Raw genomic sequence first — 21,339 nt, 5'->3', positions numbered from 1 at the left:
TTCCTTCTTTTTATTTCTTTTGTGTATGTGGTGGGCTGGAGCTATAGCACAGTGGTAGGGTGTTTGCCTTGCATGCGGCCAACCCAACTGACCCGGGTTCAATTCCTCCACCCCTCTCAGAGAGCCCAGCAAGCTACCGAGAGTATCTCACCCACACGGCAAAGCCTGGCAAGCTCCCCGTGACGTATTCAATACGCCAAACACAGTAACAAGCCTCACAATGGAGACATTACTGGGCCCGCTCGAGCAAATCGATGAACAACTGGAGGACAGTGACACAGTGATACAGTATGTATGTGATAACAGCAATCAAACCCGGAGTCTCACCCATGCAAGGTACATACTCTTACCACTGAGCAACGTCCTTGACCCTACACTTTAAACTACCTTCAGATAAATAATCACAGCTATAAAACAAACTAAATATCATCAATGCCACTTAAAGACATGAAGGATGATCCCTTAAAGCAGATCCTTAAAGTGAAAAGTCTACTTTAGAATTAAGCAGAGACGAGAACTACGTAGATGGTTCCAAATAGACTTCATGCATCCATGAAAAAACATCCACTAAGTCTGTTGTAAATCCTGGGACTATAAGAATGAATAAGATACTACCTCAGCCCTAAAAGGAGAAAGATACAAACACAAATTACTAAGTTATAAGAGAAGAATGAGGCAAAAAAAAAAGGGCAAAATTGATATTAAATTAATTAAGGATTAGTGAAGAAATTTTTTAAGGGAAGGATTCCACTCTTTAGAAGAACAGTTTAGATTTAATTTGATGAGGTGGGGGGAGGGCATGCAGGGAAATAAAAAAAATTCCCTCATTAAAAAAATCTGAGAGTACAATATAATAAAATCAAGTTTCAAATTTTTAAATAAAGCCAAAATTTCAACTCTCAGAATCCTCCAGTGAGGCTGCGTCTGGAGCTCTGTTTTCTTTTCAAGAATCTCAAACATCTATAAGAATCATGCTTGGCTTAGACTTTTCCAATATTAAAATACTGAAAAGCTCAAAAAGTGTCTAAGAGACAAGATCCTCCAAATTCATAACAGGAAACATGGCATTTTCCCAGATTATTCTCTGGCTTCAGGGAAGAGAGAAAATGGAGACCACACTGCAGCAGTAGGATTTATAAATATGAATTACAGGATAAGAAGATTTTCCAAGCATCTGCCAGGAATTAATTTGATCCAAAAGAAAAAAGCGGGGGGAGGGGGTGGGGGGGAAGGATTCTGAAGGCAGCCATCAGAAGACTAATCCATATAATTTTTGTTGACTTTGGTGGGTTCACTGCCTTATGGGCATTAGAAGCCTACTCCAGAACAATAAATGTACAACATCTGTATAGTAACGTACTTTATACCACTGAAACTTTCCTGTGTGCTATCAGTTGATTTTCATAATGCACATGGGAGCATCTTTCACTAAATGTGAAAGTCTTGGTAGTCTGGCATACTGTATCAAGCGGTAAGAAAAGCAGTGATGTGGCCGGAGAGAGAGGACAGTGGGTAAAATGTCTGTCTTGCACACACGGGACCCGGGTTCACCAGGAGCCAATCAGGAGTGATCCCTGGCAGAGTCAGGTGTGGCCCCAAATAAGGCCAAAAAAGAAAAAGCAAAGTAATGATGCCAGGTTACACAATGGCTAAGAAAAGCAGCCTTTGAATAAGTCAGAGCTGGGTTAAAAGAAGATCTGCTAACTTCCTAGCTCTGGAAATCTGGGTAAGACTTTTTACAAAATGAAGATAATAACTACTTCAGGGAGTTATACATAAATAAACAAGTAGCTGGTATGGTAAGTGTCGATATATAGTCAGTACTCAGGAAATGAAAACGAGCAAGAGTAGTTTTCACAAACTCTGGTGTAATCATGTTATTAGAATTATCATACCAGCACAAAGCATTGAGAAACAAGGTGTAATACTGATTTAAACCAACCTCAGATATTCTAATTTTACAACTAATTAGAAAAAGCCCCTGAGGATTTGTCCAGACTTGTTTCTTGTATTTTGTAAAGAGAGGTTTGTTTGCTTCTTTTTTAGAGGGGGACACCCAAAGAAAACTGAACACTGTTTGTGGAAATTAGCTTTTTCTATGATTTTCCAACTTTCACTTGATAATGTACTAGGAGACCAAAACAGAAATCAAATCATACCCCTTTCTCTGTTGTTAAGATTTACGATACTCAATCCCTATCTCTGAACATCCTCTTTGTGCATCCTGTGGGCGTTGCGAGTTTCCACGAGTCTGACTACGAGTCTTGTGTCTGATTTCTCGGTTCTGTAAAATTAATAAAATGGAAATCTCTAACTTTTCTGGGTTTCTAATAGCTGCTTCCCTGAGTCCTGCAAATTAAAGATATCTCCAGCAGCCTTTATTCAGGATCACAATCAATTAAATAATGGGAGAAACCTCAAAAAGAAATTAAAGGATAGCAATCATCTCACCATCACTCTTTCATAGGAGACACAGTATAACTAAAAAAAGACATGTCTAGAAAGAGAGATATGTGTTATGATCCTGGTTCTCCCACTAACCCATCCTGATGTGCTGGCCAGTCATTTATTCCCCACATTCTTATCACACTTATTGAATACCTGGTACTACTACAATGACATACAACCAATAACTGATCAACCTGCCTCACAAATTCTGATAAGAGTTATGAAGGTAGGCAATAAGTTTATGAGAGCAAAACTACTCATATGTAATGTATGATTATATGAGGTAATTATAGCTATATCTACATTATCATCTGTAAGATGAAACTAACTTGTGATGTCAAGTTCAAGAGGTCATAGGGTTCCCTGAGTTCATCGGTTTCTTCATTCAGAAAACAAGGGTACTGAGATAGATCACTCTAATCCCAGTGTGGATCAGCAGATTCAATGTCCTCAATTTTGAAATAAGAAAACTAAAATTAAGAGAGATGAAGTGGTCTGCGCAAGGAACAAGTACTAGAAAACAGGATTTGATTTTAGGTTTCCTACTTTCAATAGTATCATGACTTGAAAAATAGGTTTCTCACAGACTCTCAAAATAAGTCCTGGTTTGCTCCAGTCCCCTAAATCTTTGATCTCAGCTTGGTTTGACTATATATTTAAGGTGAAAAGGTTACATGACTACATTTGTGAAACTAATCACCCAATTTCTATTTCACTCCAAAAAGTATTGGTCCTTTTTATTTAGATTCTAGTCCTTACTTCTTTATTAAATGTGAACGCATTGCCATCTACTGGACTGTGAAAACATTGCTAATGTGTCTTTCAGTCTGCGAAAAGAATATTTCCCAGCCTAATGCCATTTGTACTCAATGAGGATCACAACAGTAGGGTCAATATGACAGTATGAGTTTATAAAACTCAGAAAACTGGGACCAGGGTTAGAAAGGAGGGCGGAAGAGAAATCCCATCCCCTCAAGATATTTTATGTCAATCATTGCTATGCTAGTCCTAATAAGAGCAAGCTAAATAATTTAACATAAGCACCTTCTACATGCTAAGCACTTTACAAGGAATATGATGCCGCGACATTGATAAACATTAAAGATGCAACTATCAATATCAGAGAGTGGAATGGGTAGTAATTTTCATTTATAAATGAATGTGTCAAACTTGCAATATATATTATTAATTCCTTAAAACAATTCACAGGGCTGGAAAACTAGTACAGCAGGCAGGGCATTTACCTTGCACACAGCTGACCCAGGTTCCATTCAGAGCACCCATATGGTCCCCCTAGCCCACTAGGCGGATCATCTGAGCACCAAGCCAAGAATAATCCCTGAGCACCACCAGAAAGGGCCCAAAAAATAAACGAAACCAAAAAAAAAATCACAATGAGGTAGAAATTGTTATTCCTACTTACAGATGAAGAAATAAAGATGATTCAAAAGAAGAAAACAAAGAAGCGTTATTATTGATTTTGATGTACCCAAATCCTCAACTTTTAGCATCTTAGTTTCTAAAGGAGGTTAAAAATAATTAATAGGGCTGGACAGTGAGTGGCTCAGGGGTAGGCACAGTGCATGCCTAAAAACGTGGAGTCCTGAGTTCAATAGGAAGGGAAGAGTTCAACAGGGAGGGAAGGAGAGAGGGAGGAAGACAAAAAGAGGACAGGAATTGGAGAGGATGTGGGAGGGGGGGAAGGGAGGGTCAGCCTAAGGCAATAATTTATATGGATATCCTAAAACAGGTTTTTTTTTATTTATTTAATTTTTTTTTGCTTTTTGGGTCACACCCAGCAATGCACAGGAGTTTCTCCTGGCTCTGCGCTCAGGAATTACCCCTGGCGGTGCTCAGGGGACCATATGGGATGCTGGGAATCGAACCTGTGTCGGCCATGTTGGCCGCATGCAAGGCAAACGCCCTACCCGCTGTGCTATCGCTCCAGCCCCATCCTAAAACAGGTTTTAAAGTTGAAAAAGATACTTAAACTTTTAATAAGATTGCATTATATTAAGCCATATAGCTCAGCATTCTTTGTTTTTTTTTAAACCCAAAGAATTACGAAGAGGGACCCAAGAGAGTTCAGCAGAGAGGATGCTTGCCTTGCATGTGGCCAACCTGGGTTCGAACCCCAGCAACCCATAATGTCCCCTGAGCCCACCAGGGATACTTCTCAAATGCAGAGCCAAGAGTAACTCTTGGGCACCTTTCAGTGTATCCCCCCAACTGCCCCCTCCCCCCCCCAAAAAAAAACCAGAATATGAAGAGTAAGAGAAATCAACTAATTCAGATTTTCTGCTAGTAAAATTAATAGAACTGGATTTAGAAAGGACTAATGGGAGTTCATCTCCTTAATTACAAACTAAGTTTTCACTTAAAAAAAAAAGTCCTCACCTGGGGTAGGAGAGAGAGTAAAGCAGGGAAGGTGCTTGTCTTATATGCGGCCTACCCAGGACTGACCCAGGTTCAATTCTCGCCATCCCATATGTTCCCCTGAGCACCGCCAGGAGTGATTCCTGAACACAGAGCCAGGAGAAGCCCCTGAGCACTGCCAGGTATGGTCCAAAAATCGAAAAGCACTCACCCAAGGGTTGGAGAGACAGTACAACGAATAGGGCACTTGTCACTTGCATGCAGCTAGCCTAGGTTCAATCAGGAGCACCCCATCTGTTCCGCCAATCCCTGCCAGGAGTGATCCCTGAGCCTAGAGCCAGGAGGAAGTCCTGAGCACTGCCAGGTGTGGCCCAAGAAAACCAAAAGAAAGAGACAAAAAAAAAAAAAACAGGCATTCACTCAAGGAAATGGGGGTTGGGGCTGACTGGGCAGAGCACCTACCTTGCAGGGGGCTATAAATCCAATCCCAATTGCACACTCACATCCTAGAGTACAATCCCAGAAACAGATGCTAAGATCCCTAACACCACAGTAAATGTTCAACTCCTGGCACACTATAACCAAGTGTGTAAGCCCCACAACCAATTGTGTGACCCCAGTGAACATCATAGGCACATGTGACGTCCAGCACGGTATCATGTACATAACCACAGATATTGCAACTGAGTGAAAGGGAAAAAAATTTAAATATCAAGCATTTAACCAAAGGCTCACTAGACAGCAATTTCACAATGGCATATGTAAACATGGTTCTATTTACACAGAACTTTTTACCATTGACACCACGGCGAACAACTGCACAATGTAAAATTCACTGCATCAGGAAAATCCTCTTACCTTTTGTTCAAATGGAGCACCATAGTAGCCATCATTCAGTCCGAAAATTATTTCATTTTGGTTGCGGGCATGAATCTAAGAGAAAAGAAGAGCACACTATTAGTTCTTCTCATTCCAACCAAGTTTTAATGTGATCAAAGAATAAAAGTTATAACAGTACTATTCAATGCTGAGAAATAGGCTGGCTAGATCTAACAAGCTAGCAAAAAAAAAAAAAAAGTCACTTAAGAACAAGAATATCCAGGGCTGGAGCAATAGCACAGCAGGTAGGGCATTTGCCTTGCACGCGGCCAATCTGGGTTCGATTCCCAGCATCCCATATGGTCTCCCAAGTGGTCTCCCAAGTACAGCCAGGAGTAATACCTGAATGCGTGTACCAGGAGTAACCCCTGTGCATCGCTGGGTGTGACCCAAAAAGGAAAAAAAAAAAGAACAAGAAACCCATTTAAAGCTTCAATTTAGCCAAAAGCTTCACAAAATCATTGTAGGATCACACCACACACACCCAAACACAGCCCATAAACATGTCTGAGTTTCTAACTAAACTAACTGAGGTTCTAAATAAAAAAGGCTATTCCTAAAGGTCCAGGGATTCAGAGACATACCTGAGAGTCTCTGAGCTCAAAAAAAAATCACAATCCAGTTAGTCTCTAAGAAGCTTTTAAAACAATGAAGGGTTAAAAAGGATTAATATTTTCAGTTTTCAGATAGATTAAAGACAATAATGTCTAATAATTAACATCCTTAATTGTCTACTGTTTTGTCTACATACCAGTCTCTTTCGAGTGCACTGATCTGGCTTCAATCACCATAACTCCAAGTTAAGCTTTACCCAAAAGGTGAAAGGATTAAAACTTTTAAAACTGAGTCACTGTCACTGTCCTCCCGTTGTTCATCAATTTGCTCGAGCGGGCCCAGTAATATTTTGAGACTTGTTACTGTGTTTGGCATATCGAATACGTCACGGGTAGCTTGCCAGGCTTTGCCGTGCGGGCAAGATACTCTCAAAACGGAGTAACAGACAAAATAGCTCTATAATGTATAAGTACCTAACTGTGAGACGTGATGAGAGAAATTTATTAGATCTTAATTATAACATTTTAAAAATTATTTCTGCAGTGAAACATTAAAGAAAGGGTTTCAATGGGACAGAAGTCAATATCTTCTTTCACTAGCTAAAGACTGACTGAATGGTGAAAGCCAACAGCAAAAAATTCCAGGGAATCTTTATCTGACTTCTATTATCTCTCTTTTATTTTTTTCACTGAATCACCATGAGATACAGTTACAAAGCTTTCATGCTTGAGTTTCAGTCATACAATAATCGAACGCCCATCCCTCCAACAAGTGTACATTTCCTATCACAAATGTCCCCAGTATACCCTACCCCTTCCCAACCCTCCTCCTGCCTCTATGGCAGACAATTTCCCCTATATGCTCTCTCTACTTTGGGGCATTATGGTTTGCAATACAGATACTGAGAGGCTATCACATTTGGTCCTTGATCTACTTTCAGCACACATCTCCCATCCGGATCAATCCCTCCAACCATCATTGATTTAGTGATCTCGTCTCTATTCCAGCTGCCTTCTCCCCACTCATGAGGCAGGCTTCCAACCATGACTTCCAATATCTCTTGCCTCAATTACTAAAGCAAAATTAATCACTCACTTTCTGCCTACCCTACATCATTTACTTAACAAAAATACAACCACATCAAGTCTGCAATAACAAATTTATAAAGTAATGTATTAATCTCAAATATTTCATCGTATAAGAAAATATTTGAGAGAAACCACTATTAAATATAAGAGTGGTTTATTATATTTATATATTATATTTTATGAGAATATATATTTTTATATTATTTTATTATTTATATATTATTTTTTATATATTTTATATATTATATTTTATGAGAAAATATAAGAGAAAACCACTATTAAATCAGTTTGAAGACTTTTAGAAAGGACTTGAAATTTGATAAATATGAAACTTATGAACATATATGTAAACCTAGAGGACAAGATTCTATACAACAAAATGTTGACTATGAGCAGAAGGATCACATTCTTTCGTCTGCTCTTATCAAGTGTCTAAGCTTGGGGGCCAGCGCAGTAGTACACTGGATAGGAAATTTGCCTTGCATGTGGCTCACCGAGGTTCCAATCCCCAGCACCCTATGTGACCCCTGAGTGCAGAGCAGGAATAGGCCCTGAGAACTGCCAGATGTGGCCCAACCATTTTTTTTTAAAGGTTTTCAAGTTATCCACAAAGAACATGTATGATTTCTAAAACTGTTTTGTAAAAAAGGGAGTTGGAGGTGAAGAGAAGGTAAAAAGGTACTTATTTTGCAGGTAGCTATAGCAGCTGCAACCTTGGTTCAAATCCCTGGCACTACATATGTTTCTGCCAGGCCCCCCCACCCACCCACCTCCCCGCCCCGACCAACCCCACGAGGAGTCAGTCCTGAGCACAGAGCCAAAAATTGCCAAAACCCTGCCAGGGATGGTCTAATCTCCCCCCTCTCTCACAAGTAAACAAATAAATGTGATGGACCTGGGAGCAGGAACGTATCTAACATGAAGGTCAAGGTCTCAAACTATAAGCTTCAGGAAGATGAGCATTAACTTCATATTTCAAAAAGAAATAATATGGTCAGGGCCTGAGGAATAATGCAGTAGATAGGGCACTTGCCTTGCACGAAGCACACCCAGATTTAATCCCCAGCACCCCATAGGTCACTAACCAATTGGCGTGGTGTGTGCCACTAGTAGCTCACAGTCATGTGACTTAAAAGGCAAATGATTCTATTCTCCTGATACGCCAAAATATGTAATTCTATTTTATTTTTCTAGTAGCATATTACTTGTTAAACCTATTTCATTAGGTAAGTTCCAGGATTCTGTATTTTTTTTTTTAATTTTTATTTGGGTAACACTGGTTTACAACTATACATGGGAGTTTCAGGCTAAACATTCATAATACATATGTGCTATCCCAGTTTTCTTCAACCAGCAGTTCATACACCAGTGCCAATTTGCAGCTGTGGAAATGTTGAAAATCGCTGGTCTTCCACCTGGGTTGAAGTGCTGGTGTGTGGACTGTTATACAGGGCAAGGGGTGGTCGGCGACGTGGAAAAAACTGTAGAGCTCTGTCTACACTGTGTCCTCTGCCAAGACTTATTCAAAACGGGTACATTTCAGTGTGCTTTTTAAAACATTTTCTCTTTTTTTGTAGTACTGTTATAATCAACTTCATAAGAAAATTAAAAGCTGACATTGAAATTAGGGCGGATTAGATGAGCAGAGTTAGGAATTTCAAGATTACTATCGAAGGAACGTGAGGGTGGAGGACCATGATGAAACTTGTCTGGGCAAAAGCCTGCCTAAAGGTGGCTGCTCTTCAAGCCCTTAGCTATAATACAGCAGGTGGGGCATTTGATTTGTCTTACACACAGTAGATCTGGATTAGATCCCCGGTGTCCCATATGGTCCCCAGAGCACTACCAGGAGTAACTGAGTGAACCCCGAACACAGACCCAGGAGTAAACCCTGAGCACTGCATATGGCCAAAACAAACAATCAAACGAACAAGAAAGAACTTATGGGGGGAGGTGGCTGGACTGATAGTATAGCAGGTAGGGCACCTGCCATACAGATGACCTGGGTTTGATCCCCTGAGTCCCAGATGGTCTCCCAAGACCCACCAAGATGAATTCGTGAGCACAGAGCCAGGAGTAAGCCATGAACAGAGACATGTGTAGCCCAAAAAAAACAAAAAGAAGGAAAAAAGGGAGAGGTGAGAAGGGGAGGGGAGGGGAGGGGAGGGGAGGGGAGGGAAGGGGAGAAGAGGGGAGGGAAGAGAAAGGCAGGGAGGGGAGAAGAGAAAACTATCGGGGTTGTGGGAGGGATAGCACAGGGAATAAGGCACTTGCCTTGCACACAGCCAACCCAGTTTGATCCCCGGCATCCCAGAGGGTTCCCCAAGCACCTCCAGGAATGATTCCTGAGTGAGAGCCAGGAGTAACCCTTGAGCATCGTTGAATGTGACCCAAAGAGAAAAAAAAAATTTATTTTAATTAGCTGCATCACTCTTTGAGGATGGGTCAAAGTGCAAGCAAGGGATTTATCATCCAGTGCCCAACAAACAGCAGCTCTCTTATTCCTGAAGAATCCAGTTCTTCCGGATTGGGGCTTCATGATAGGGACTTAGTAGAATGGTCCTTATTTTCACTTAATTTGGGGTTGCTGTTGGGGTGGGGGTGGAGGGGGCACACTTGGCAGTGCTTTTCCTGGCTCTGCACTCAGGAATCACCCCTGGGATGCTCAGGGGACCATTTGGGATGCTGAGGATCAAACCCAGGTGGGCACGTGCAAGACAAGTGCCCTAACCACTGAACTAGCAGTCTGGACACCACTTAATTTTCAGATTCTGTGGGATTCAGGGGATCAAATCATCAGAATGCAAGGGGAGCAAGTCATCAGAATGCTGATTTCTGTGGAAAGACAGAAAAATCAAGAGCTATGAGAAAGCATATTCTTTCCCCCCAAAACAGAAGAGGGTGGAGATCAAAGAGATAGTACAAGTCTAAGGCATGAGCCTTGCAAGTGGCCACCCCTAGTTTGAACCCTGGCACCATATATAGTCAGGAGTTGCTCCTGAGCACAGAGTCACAGCTGCCCCTAAGCACAGCTGAGTGTGGCCCAAACTCTTTTCACCCTCAAACAAGTTCCCTTTCTTAAAAATTCACCCTGAAATTACAAAGTTATTTATGACTGTGTTTCAGGCATACAATGCTCCAACACTGATCCCTTCACCAGTGTCCACTTCCCTTTACTAATGCCCTCCACAACATTTGACTTCCACCCACCAGTCTGCTAAAAAAAAAAGTCCCCTTAGAGAAGGAATCACCAAGAAAATGATGGCTGGAGGAATCAGTCGGGATGGGGAGATGTGTGCTGAAAGTAGATAATGGACCAAACATGATAACCTCTCAGTATCTGCATTGCAAACCATAACGCCCAAAAGTAGAGTGAGAGTATAGGGAATATTGTCTGCCATGGAAGTAGTGGGAGGGTAGGAGAGGGGGGGGATATACGGGAGATATTGGTGGTGGAGAATGTGCACTGGTGGAGGGATGGGTGTTTGATCATTGTGTGATTGTAACTCAAACATGAAAGCTTATAATTGGGGGTATGGTGCCGCCAGCAGGTCAATCTGTACCTGTGAGGCGAGTGCATCAGCAGCCTGATGGCACCTTCAGACTTCCAGATACCCCCAAATTGCTGCTGTGCCTTTGGCCAGATCCCAACAACTTGGGGCAAAGTTTACCAAGAAAGTAAACAGTCAAAATTTAGGTATGTGGGAGACACACCCACAAACCACCTCTGGCTCAGCTATGTAATTGGAGGCAAGGCTTCTCTGGCTCCTGATCAAGCTGCTTAACGGCCATGATCCTAGAGACTCAGAAACAAATCTTGGAACCCAGCACCTTTTGGCAAAAATGCGTCCGGTCCCTGCAGTAGGTTACCAGTGCCAGGTCACCCCAGGTGGAATAGGTTTCGTGCCTTGGCCTTTTTCCCCTGGTGGCTCAGTGGCCACCATTCGCCAGAGGCCACAATGACAAGACACATAGGGTCTCGCAGGATGGGGGTGGAGAAGGTCCTTTCCTCCCCACCCCAACAAGACCCTGAGTCGCCACCCATGAATGGCCTCTCTGGCTCCTGATCAAGCCACCCATGATCCCAGAGACTCAGGAACAAATCTCAGAACCCAGCAGGTTTCGGCAGAAATCCCTCCAGATTTAATTGTTAAAATTTCGGAAATCCAAAATCGCACGGCCACTACTGCAGCCACACAACATCATATGTTATTCATAGCCAGCAATAGAAAACAAATTGTCTACTATTGCCTTTTCGGCAGATCTGAGTGTTGGGGTAAAATTCCAAATAATAACGGTGGATCTGATGTCGAAATATTGAATGTGATCAAAGTAGAGAGAAAGTAACATGAAAATCATCTGCCCACAAGTGGGGGGAGGGTTACGGTGGGACGGTGGGAGATATACTGGGGGTTTTGGTGGTGGAGAGTGGGCACTGGTGAAGGGATGGGTGTTTCATTGTGTGGCCGAGACTTTAAATAAAGTTATAAAAAGGGGGGGGGGGGGGGGGGGGGGAGTAAGGTGGCGTTCATGCCCAATTCAATCAGCCTAATCAATGGCTGAATAACTAGCAATACTCCTACATTAAAAAGAAAAAGAAAAAGAAAAGAAAGCTTGTAGCTAACTCATGGTGATTCCATAAAATTACAAAAAAAAAAGTCCCTTTACATCAAAACGTTGGGGCCTGCCAGAGTTCAGGGGTTAACTCGATTTGCCTTGCATGTATGACAAAGCCTAGCAACCTCCAACAATGAACAATGGTCCCCAAGCATTGCCAAGGGGTCAATCCTGAGCACAGCAACCAGGAATGTCCCCTGAGCATCACTGAATATGACCCCAAAATCAAAAACAGCAACAACAAAAACCATAAACAGTACTATTACTATAACCACATTATTTAAATATAACAAAAATTTTAATTGAAAGTATTTGAAAACCCGGGGCTGGAGAGATAGTACTGAGGAAAAGGTGCTTGACTTACAGTAGCCAATCTGGGTTCAATCCCTGGCATCCCATATGATCCCCCAAGCACTACCAGGAGTAAATCCTGAGCACAGAGCCAGAAATAAGCACCAATAGGTAAGTAAGCCCTCCTCTTACCACCACCCCCCCCCCAAAAAAAAATAGTCATTTCTTGGGGCAGGGCAGGCGATCACATACAGCAGGGCACAGCTAAGGGGCAACTCCCTGGTTCTCTTGGGAGTCACTACTGCAATTACAAAGCATGTGCTCAGCCCTCTAAGCCAATTCCCCAGCCCTAAAATCATTTCTTTAATCATTTCAGTGACAACCACTTAAATTTCTTTCTCAAGTGAACAATTATAAAAGGTCCCTATAACAGAAAAAGTAGTCAGAGAATCAATAGACTAATTTACAGAAGATAATTTTGTGAAACTCGAGTTCATTAATTGTCATTGAATTACCTGCTGACCCAAATATTTCAGCCCATCCAAATAGACTTTCCATTCAATCAACAGCTGGTAGACGTCCTCCTTTCCACCCCATATCTTCACCACGAAACAAGACACAGATGTATCAAGATGATCCGGCATTATTCTAAAATCAAGACTCCGCCACGTTGGATTCTGTTAACGGCAATGAAAACACATTGAAAAACACTTTCTAAAACAGACTTTAGAAAGTCTCTAACTTGTTCATTGGCATTTCAATTAGATTATAAATCACTTCATTTTTAAGAAACAAAGACCTCGTAAGTATATTCGAAATTTTAAGTAAACTGAGAAGACATTCCAGTCAACACAACAATCGATAATGAGCATATATCTTCTCATAATGTCTCCATCAATACAGCTTTACATGGTAATTCAGTTACTGACATAGCACAAAATACATAATTACCGACATATAAGCAATGCCTAAAGTACCTGCAACTTATCGTTGGAGTCAAACACCTACACAGGGAATTATAATTTCATGAAAAGCTGAGTAATCGAATCATGCACAATGTTACACAGTCACACTGCAGGGAATTAAAAATTTTGAAGAATAAGGGGCCAGAGAGACAGCATAGTGGGTAGGGCGTTTGCTGGGCATGCAGCTGAACCGAGTTTGATCCCGACATCTCATGTGGTCCATCCACTAGGAGTGATTCTTGAGTGCAGACCCAGGAGAAACCCCTGAACATCTCTGGGTGTGACCCAAAAAAGTAAAGAGGAATGAAGAATGAGGGAAAGATAACAACAGGGGCTACTAAACTTTTATTTTAGAGCGCAAACTGAATTTTATCAAGTTAAAATAAGAAAATCGAGGCAAAAAACAAGATCAAGGGCTCAGAGGTATGAAATAGTAAGGTATGGTCAAACAAGTAAGACAACTGCTGAATGACTTAACACAAGCTGGGGAGAAACAAAAATGCGCTGCCTGAATGGCTTATCATCAGGGAAATGCAAATTAAAACAACTAGATAATCATCTTACACCAGACTCTGGCACACATCGCAAAGGAGAAAAATAACCAGTGTTGGCCTGGATAACTGCTAGTAGGAATGCTAACTGTTCTAGACTTTTTTGGAAAACTCATGAACAACTAGAAACCAAGCTTCCAGGACTTCCATCTCTTCGCCTCTATCCCAAGGGCTCAAAACTCTATTCTCAGAAAAGATATCTGTACTCCTATGTTCACAGTCACTCAAATCTCAGTGGCTCAAATCACAGTCGCAGCCCAACTGTCCAAGAACAGAGCACTGAATAGAGAAACAACAGTCTATACACACAATGAGATGCTGAGTCAAGTTATTCAGGAAAGGGATAGATCTCTCCTGTGTGTAAAATACACAGAAACAGGAGCAACAATACAGCAGGAAGGGCTTTTGCCTTGCATGTTTTTATTTCTAATGTATTTATTTTTTAAAGACACCATGAGGTACAGTTGTAGACGTACAAATTTTTGTGCTTGGGTTTCAGTTATACAATGATCAAGTACCCATCCCTCCACTAGCGTCCATCCTCCACCACCACGGGTCCCAGCATCCCTCCCAATCCCGGACCCCCATCCCACCCTGCCTCTGTGGCAGGGCATTCCCTTTTGTTCTCTCTCTCTCTCCTTTTGGGTGTTGTGGTTTGCAAAAGAGGCAATGAGTGACTCGGCAATCATGTTTGGTCTATAGTCTACTTTCAGCATGCTTCTCCCATCCTGGGAGGATCCTCCCAACACCCTTGATTTGGTGCTCCCTTCTCTATCTGAGCTCCCTTTTCCCCTAGCATGTGTGGCTGGCCTCCAAGCCATGGAGTAAAATTCCTGGTACTAATCTCGGCCATTCTTGGGTGTTAGTCTCCTATTTTGTTACTTTATGTTCCCCAGATGAATGCAATCTTTCTATGTCTATCCCTTATCTCCTATCACCACACACAGTCCCCCAAGTACCACCAGGAGTGATACCTGAGCACAGAGCCAGGAGTAAGCACTGAGGACCACTGGATATGGTCAAAAACAAAAACAAAAACAAAAAAAGGAAAAGTACATGTGTGTACACACAAACGTACAGAGAGAGAGAGAGAGAGAGAGAGAGAGAGAGAGAGAGACATAGCAGGGGCTAAGAAATGTCCAGAGGCTATAGAATTGGCTCAGTAGGAAGTTTACCCAGGTGGAGAGTTGGGAGGGAAAGGGGAGGGTGGAGGGGTGGGGAGACCCTGGGGCAGTGGTGAAGGAAAGTAGACACTGGAGGAGGGTGTGGTGCTGGAATGCTTCGTGCATGAACCCATACCTGTAATAGTATTGTAGGGGTAAAAGTAAAGTAAAGTAAAGGCCCTCCCGTTGATCATCGATTTGCTCGAGCGGGCCCAGTAACGTCTCCATTGGAGACTTTGTTGTTACTGTGTCTGGCATATCGAATACTCTCGGTAGCTTGCCGGGCTCTCCGAGAGGGGCGGAGGAATCGAACTCGGGTCGGCCATGTTGGCTGCGTGCAAGGCAAACGCCCTACCGCTGTGCTATCGCTCCAGCCCTATTATGGGGGTGGAGATACAAAACGGCAGGAAGAGTTCACCTTGCACACTGCCGCTGTGGGTTCAACCTCTGGTGCCTCGCAGGGCTCCGTGAACACTTCTAAGAGTGATCCCTGGGCAGAGCCAGGGCTAAGACCTGATCACTGCTGGGTGTTCACCGCCCAACACCCCAGAAAGGGAATTCATCAACCCTAAAAAAATGACAGAAAGAAACTAGGATCTGTAAGAAGCAATTAGTGAAGAAAGCTGAAAGTGGCAGATAACGTCTGTAATAATGCACAGGTTCCCTTTGAGTCAAATATGAGTTTGCAGACTAAAAACCTTAGCTGCATAAAGGGCTGATAAAGAAAGTACAGTTAACATAAAATAGCACAAATGACAAAATGAAGACAGAAGGCTGGAATTACAGTGTTACAAGATTCTTCTACTATACAAGTAGTTAAGAGTGAATAACAGGGCCGGAGCGATAGCACAGCGGGTAGGGCGTTTGCCCTGCACGCGGCCAACCTGGGTTCGATCCCCGGCATCCCATATGGTCCCCCGAGCACCACCAGGAATGATTCCTGAGTGCAGAGCCAGGAGTAACCCCTGAACATTGCCGGGTGTGACCCAAAAAGCCAAAAAAAAAAAAGTAGATATAAACAGCCACTGACAAGACTAAGAATCATAGTCTCCCATAGGTGACTGCATTTTATTATATTCAAATTCAAATTATGCTTTCACTAATAATTATTTTTTTTCTGCTAAAAAAAAAAAAGAGTGATGGGGCCAGAGCAATGGTACAATGGGGTAGGGTGTTTGCTTTGCATCAGGCCAGGCCAGGTTCGATCCCCTGCATCCCAGTGTCATTCTCCCCCCTCCCATCCCCGCCAGGAGTGATTCCCGAGTGCAGAGCCAGGAGTAACCCCCAGGCATCGCTGGGTGTGACCCAAAAATCCAAAACAACATCAACAACAACAAAAAGTAAATGAATATCAAACCCCTCATGGGGGGTTGGGGGAAAGCAAAATGAAATAATCCTAGAGTGATTGATTCAAAGATTAATGCAAAGAAGAGATAAAAAAGAGACACACAAAAAAATTTTTTAATGGAGCACGATGAGCCAGAGCGATAGTACAGAGGTCAGGGCACCTGCCTTGCATGTGACTGATCCAGGTTCCCTCCCCAGCATCCCACACAGTCCCCCGTGCCCTGTCAGAAGTAATTCCTGAGTGCAGCGCCTCTCAGCATCTCCCTGAGCAACTTCAGGTGTGGCCCAAAAAACGGAAGGAAAAAAAAGATCGTGAAGACGTATAGTTATGTATATTGTATTATGCATCCACTTTCATATTCTGAAAGAGGCAAAACCAAATCTGTGATGGAAAATGGCTTCCTCTCAAAGTTGTAGATGAATATACAGAGACAGTCCTTTTTTTTTTTTTTTGGTCGGCAAATCACACGACCGTAATTAAAAAAAAAAAAAGGCGAGGAGTGCTAATGGCCATTTTGGGGAAGTCGGCGTCTGCCCTGCAGGCTCACATTCTCTGGCCCGGCTTGATCCCCAGGATGTCGAAGGCCTTGGCCATGACGGCAGCGACGCCTCGCACAGCAGCATCCGCCACCTGTTCACCTTCAGCACTTTGCCCATCTCGCGGTCCCTCTCCACGCAGTAGCAGCTGTCGTGGAACTCCGTGAAGGCCGTGGCCAGCCGTAGACGTAGTCGCAGAGGGTGTGCAGGAACAGATCATCCAGGATCTTCGGCAGGATCTCGGGAAAGCACAGGATGCATCGGCCCAGCTTCCTCTCCTTCTCGTGGTCCAGGACGATCCTGGTCTCCCAGGCAGCCTTCCGGAGCATCTCCTCACAGATGCTGGCCAGACAGGCCATGGACCTGATTCTGGTGAGGGCGTACAGCAAGTAGGCAGCCGTGTTCCCTCTGTTGTCCAGCATTTTGTCAAAAGAGAAGATGTCGTCATTCAAGCGGTTATGGGAAAGATCAGCATATTTAATACACCATAAGCAACAGACGTCTGAGCGGCTCTCAGTTCCTCTGCGGTTAAGACCTTGTCTCTTTCTTTTTCCTTCAACTTGTCCATGGATCGCTTCAGCCCCTCTTCCAGAATGTCTATGAGGCGCACTGTTTCACCAGAACGGGTTTTAAACTTCTTTTTGTCCTCCCCCAGCAACACGCCAAATCCGGTATGCAATACCCGCCTCATTTTGGGGTCGTACCACCAGATCATCTGCGTGGCACTGAATATCATCTGGAAGTGCAGAGACTGTCCACTGTCCACCACATAGATAATCTTATCTGCTTTTTCCTCGAATAGTCTTTGTTTAATAGCTGCCAGGTCAGATGGAGACAGTCTTTTTTAATGACAGGAAATATCTACATCCTGACAGGTAATATGAATTTATGAAAAGTCAGCAGATAGTACCACTACCATTTAATTTCAGTCTATGTAACTTATTTCTTAAGTAACTGTGGATATTGAACTTTGATGCCTACTTCTGTTTACAGTGTTAAGAATTAGCAACTGTTTTTCCAGAGAAGGCATCTGGGTCATACTTGAGGGGATCTGAGGCAATACTTGAAGATCACTCCAGGGTTACTCAAGGGACCATGAAGTTCCCGGGAGAGAAACCAGGCCTCTGCATGCAAAGCATGCACTCAGCCATTCTAAACTATCTTTCTGCCCAATAGCAAGCAATTCTAAAGTCATTTTTCTGTACATTCTAAGCATGAGCAGTGGGAGGCAGGTTTTTCACCATTATAGAATGGAGTTAGGCTCAATCTGGAAAGAAAGACAGAATGGGAACATGATTTTTAAAAGACACATCAACGGGGCCGGGGATTATAGGTCAGTGGTAGAACGGCTGCTCTGAATGTATGAGAACCTGGGTTTGATCCTCAGTACCCCAAACAACAATCAGGAGCAATAACTATATGTCTGTGTGTGAATATAGGTATGCATTTCCTGGCTCAGCCCCCTAGGAAAATTTAGAATAAGCACACTCCTAACAAAAAGTACACTCAACTCTGGATATCTTGCAGTTTCACATAAATAAACCAAGAGTCACTGGGGAAAGGGCTGATTCCAGGGCTTCAGTAGGAAAAGCACAAATTATGTGTGGAACATCATGTACCATAAAATAAGGAAGTATTCACAAATAATGGGAACATTTCAAAAGGACACAAAAAACAACTTACAGGGCTTTCAGTGGCTAAATATGAAACAATTTAAGCATCAAAATTAATTACAATAATGGATTTAACTCACTAAAAAAGAATCTATAGATGCATAATAATGACCAAAGAAAATCTGGAATACATATGCAACTGACTCATATTCCACCTTCAAAAAGAATGAACCCCTGACATTTGCCACCACATGATGAGCCTACAGGACACTGTAAATGAAATTAGTCCGACACAGAGGCCGGAGAGATAGCAGAGACAGTACAGTAGGTAAGGAGTTAGCCTTGCACACAGTGGACACTGACTTAATCCCTAGCACAAAACAGGGTCTCCTAGACCACCAGGAATGACCCCTAAATCCCTGAGTCCACAGCCAAGAGTGATCCCTGAGCAAAGCCAGGCACATCCAATAACCCCACTCCACCCCTCCCCCCCCCAGAAAAAAACAAAAACAAAACATTCAGACACAGAGAGATAAATAAACACTGTAAGGTCTAACTTAGATGTGAAATCTGAAAAACCCTAAGGCCGAAGTAATAGCTCAAGGGACACGCATTGCCTGCTGGGGCTCCAGGGTTGACCGTGACACGGCGTGTTTCCCTGAGTGCAGCATCAAGTCTGGAGTAACCACGGAGTTCCGCCCAGTGTAGAACAAAAGCCAACAGAAAAGCAAAGTTGAAGGAACGGGGCTGGGGACGTGGCTCGGTGGTAAAGCACATGCTTTGCACAGGGGAGAGGCTCTGGGTTCAGTTCACAATACCACTAAGAATATAAATATTCTTTTTGAGAAAAAGAAGAAAGGGGCTATAGGAACAGCACAAGGAACTGAGCACATGCTTTCCATGCAGGAGGTCGTGGTCTGCCTGGAGCCACACGGTCCCCTGAGCCCTGCCCAGAGGGACCCAAAACCACAGAGCTTCCAAAGTGCCCCCTCCCTACCCACCACCTAAACATACAATGGGAGGAAAGGAGAGAGGAAGAAAGATGGAGAGAGGAAGAAAGGAAGAAAGACGATTCTAACACAAGAGATAGTATCTAGACTAAATACTAAAGGCATATTCTGCGTGTTGATAACAACGAACTTGCCTTTGAAGTAAGCTGTTTTAAGAAACCCAAAACACTCGAATTTAGTGAAAACCATAGATAAAATCATAGGTAATTAGCCCTTGGGATAAAATACAACGATAACTATGACACACAGCACACTAGGATCCAGAGAGATGATCCAGGTTAAAGATTGAAGTGCTTGCCTCGCATGTGGCCAACCCCTCTTTGATCCCTGGCACCAAATGGTCCTTTGAGCACAGCTGGAGAAAGGTTCTGAGCACAGAGCTCTGAGGAGCACAAGAAACAAAACAAAGTCCATGCCAGAGAACTTCCCTAATTCCATTCCTTTACATAACTGCAAAATGTTATATTGAAGTAGCAATGTCTAACGGTAGGTAAGTTTCAGGTGTGCATCAAATAAGCTGGCCAGTAAAAATTCAGGTCTAGGGCCTGAGTAGTAGTACAGTCAGTACGGTACTTGCCTTGCATGTGGCCAACCCCAGTACAATTCCTAGCACCCCATATGGTCCCCTGAGCCTGCCACAAGTGATCCCCGAGCAAAGAGCCAGAAGTAAGCCCTGAGCATCACCAAGTGTGGTCCCCATCTCAAAAAAAAAAAAAAAATCCAATTCTATCCTTTACCATACCGTGGTCCCTTTTACCCAGTTTACCCAACTCTAATTCTCTGTCCCTTCTAGTTACTACCATTCCTAATGCTTTAATTATTAACCAATATATATCTACTCAATAATATTATGGCTCCAACATCCTCCTGAAAAAAAAACAAATGGAGGAAGGTACTATGTGTTAACAATGTGTTGGAGGACACGGACAACAGAAGCCAAGACCATTAACATTAATAAACCATGATAAATAGATTTTAAAAGACCCCATGACCTGGAGATAACGCCCACCATCTAGCTGTCAGGGTGGGTTGTTCTAGTTACTCAACGTAATAAACAGTTGAGTTGTCTAAGCTATTAAAAGCTAGGGCCATAAGAAAATAGAAAAATAGGTATACTGGGGGGGGGGGGGAGTCACTAAACATCAGGAGCTCCTAATTTTATGTGGCTTATAACTGTATCACTTCTAAAATTCCATTCTCATCTCTCGTCCCCTTAAAGATCCAGGTCATTTCCTCTCCTGCTGCCTCTGGTCCACTATCGTCTTTACCGAGCAAGATTCCAAGTTGTCCCTGTTCACTACACTGCAGCTATACTAACTTCTTAGTCACTTCTGGAAAACCTCAAGCACACTCTACTTTGTACTTGCCAGCTTTTTTGCTTGGAACAAACACTCATTGTACTTACCTGTTTTTCAGCCTCAAACACCGCCCCTCCCACCACACACACACACACACACACACACACACACACACAATGAAATCTGGCTGCACCCTCACTTCTTTCTTGAATGTTTTCTTCTCTGTGATCTCCATATAAAAAAAAAAAAATTAGCAGTACTGGTGAAGGGAGAGGTGTTTGATCATTGTACGACCGAGACTTAAACCTGAAAGCTTTGTAACTTTTCCCACAGTGATTCAATAAAAAAAAAAAAAGAAAAAAAAATTTAAAAACTTTTTTAAAAATTAGCAAACTAATATGCATCCCTACCGGATATATAGTATGCTTTATTTTGCTCCATTACACTTATTACCCACAGAACCCAGGTAATGCAGAACTCTGTGACCTTGGGCTCTGGACTCAAAAGACCAGAGCAGAGATCCTCTGCCTGCTACCCCCAGTCTCCAGTGAGCCAAGGGTCACCCCATAAGCCACACCCTGGGGCTGGCGCCAGATAATCT

The 21,339-nt window shown here is 42.9% G+C and overlaps 1 protein-coding gene across 2 annotated transcripts in view; it reads right to left on the bottom strand.

Moving 5' to 3' along the window:
- The window catches only part of UVRAG (UV radiation resistance associated), a 311,864-nt gene that overhangs the window by 240,349 nt on the left and 50,176 nt on the right, over positions 1-21,339 (bottom strand). For both annotated transcript variants that reach the window (XM_056116060.1, XM_056116061.1), the window contains 2 exons: positions 12,770-12,931; positions 5,683-5,757 (listed from right to left, as the gene is read on the bottom strand). In XM_056116060.1, coding sequence (XP_055972035.1) covers positions 5,683-5,757; positions 12,770-12,931 — 237 coding nt within the window. The remainder of the gene's footprint in view (positions 1-5,682; positions 5,758-12,769; positions 12,932-21,339) is intronic.

The sequence above is a fragment of the Sorex fumeus genome, unplaced genomic scaffold (assembly GCF_029834395.1).
Source record: "Sorex fumeus unplaced genomic scaffold, SorFum_2.1 ptg000030l, whole genome shotgun sequence".
In the NCBI taxonomy this organism is placed as follows: domain Eukaryota; kingdom Metazoa; phylum Chordata; class Mammalia; order Eulipotyphla; family Soricidae; genus Sorex; species Sorex fumeus.
The sequence above is the reverse complement of the archived record's forward strand: the minus strand, read 5'-3'. Positions and strand labels throughout refer to the sequence as shown.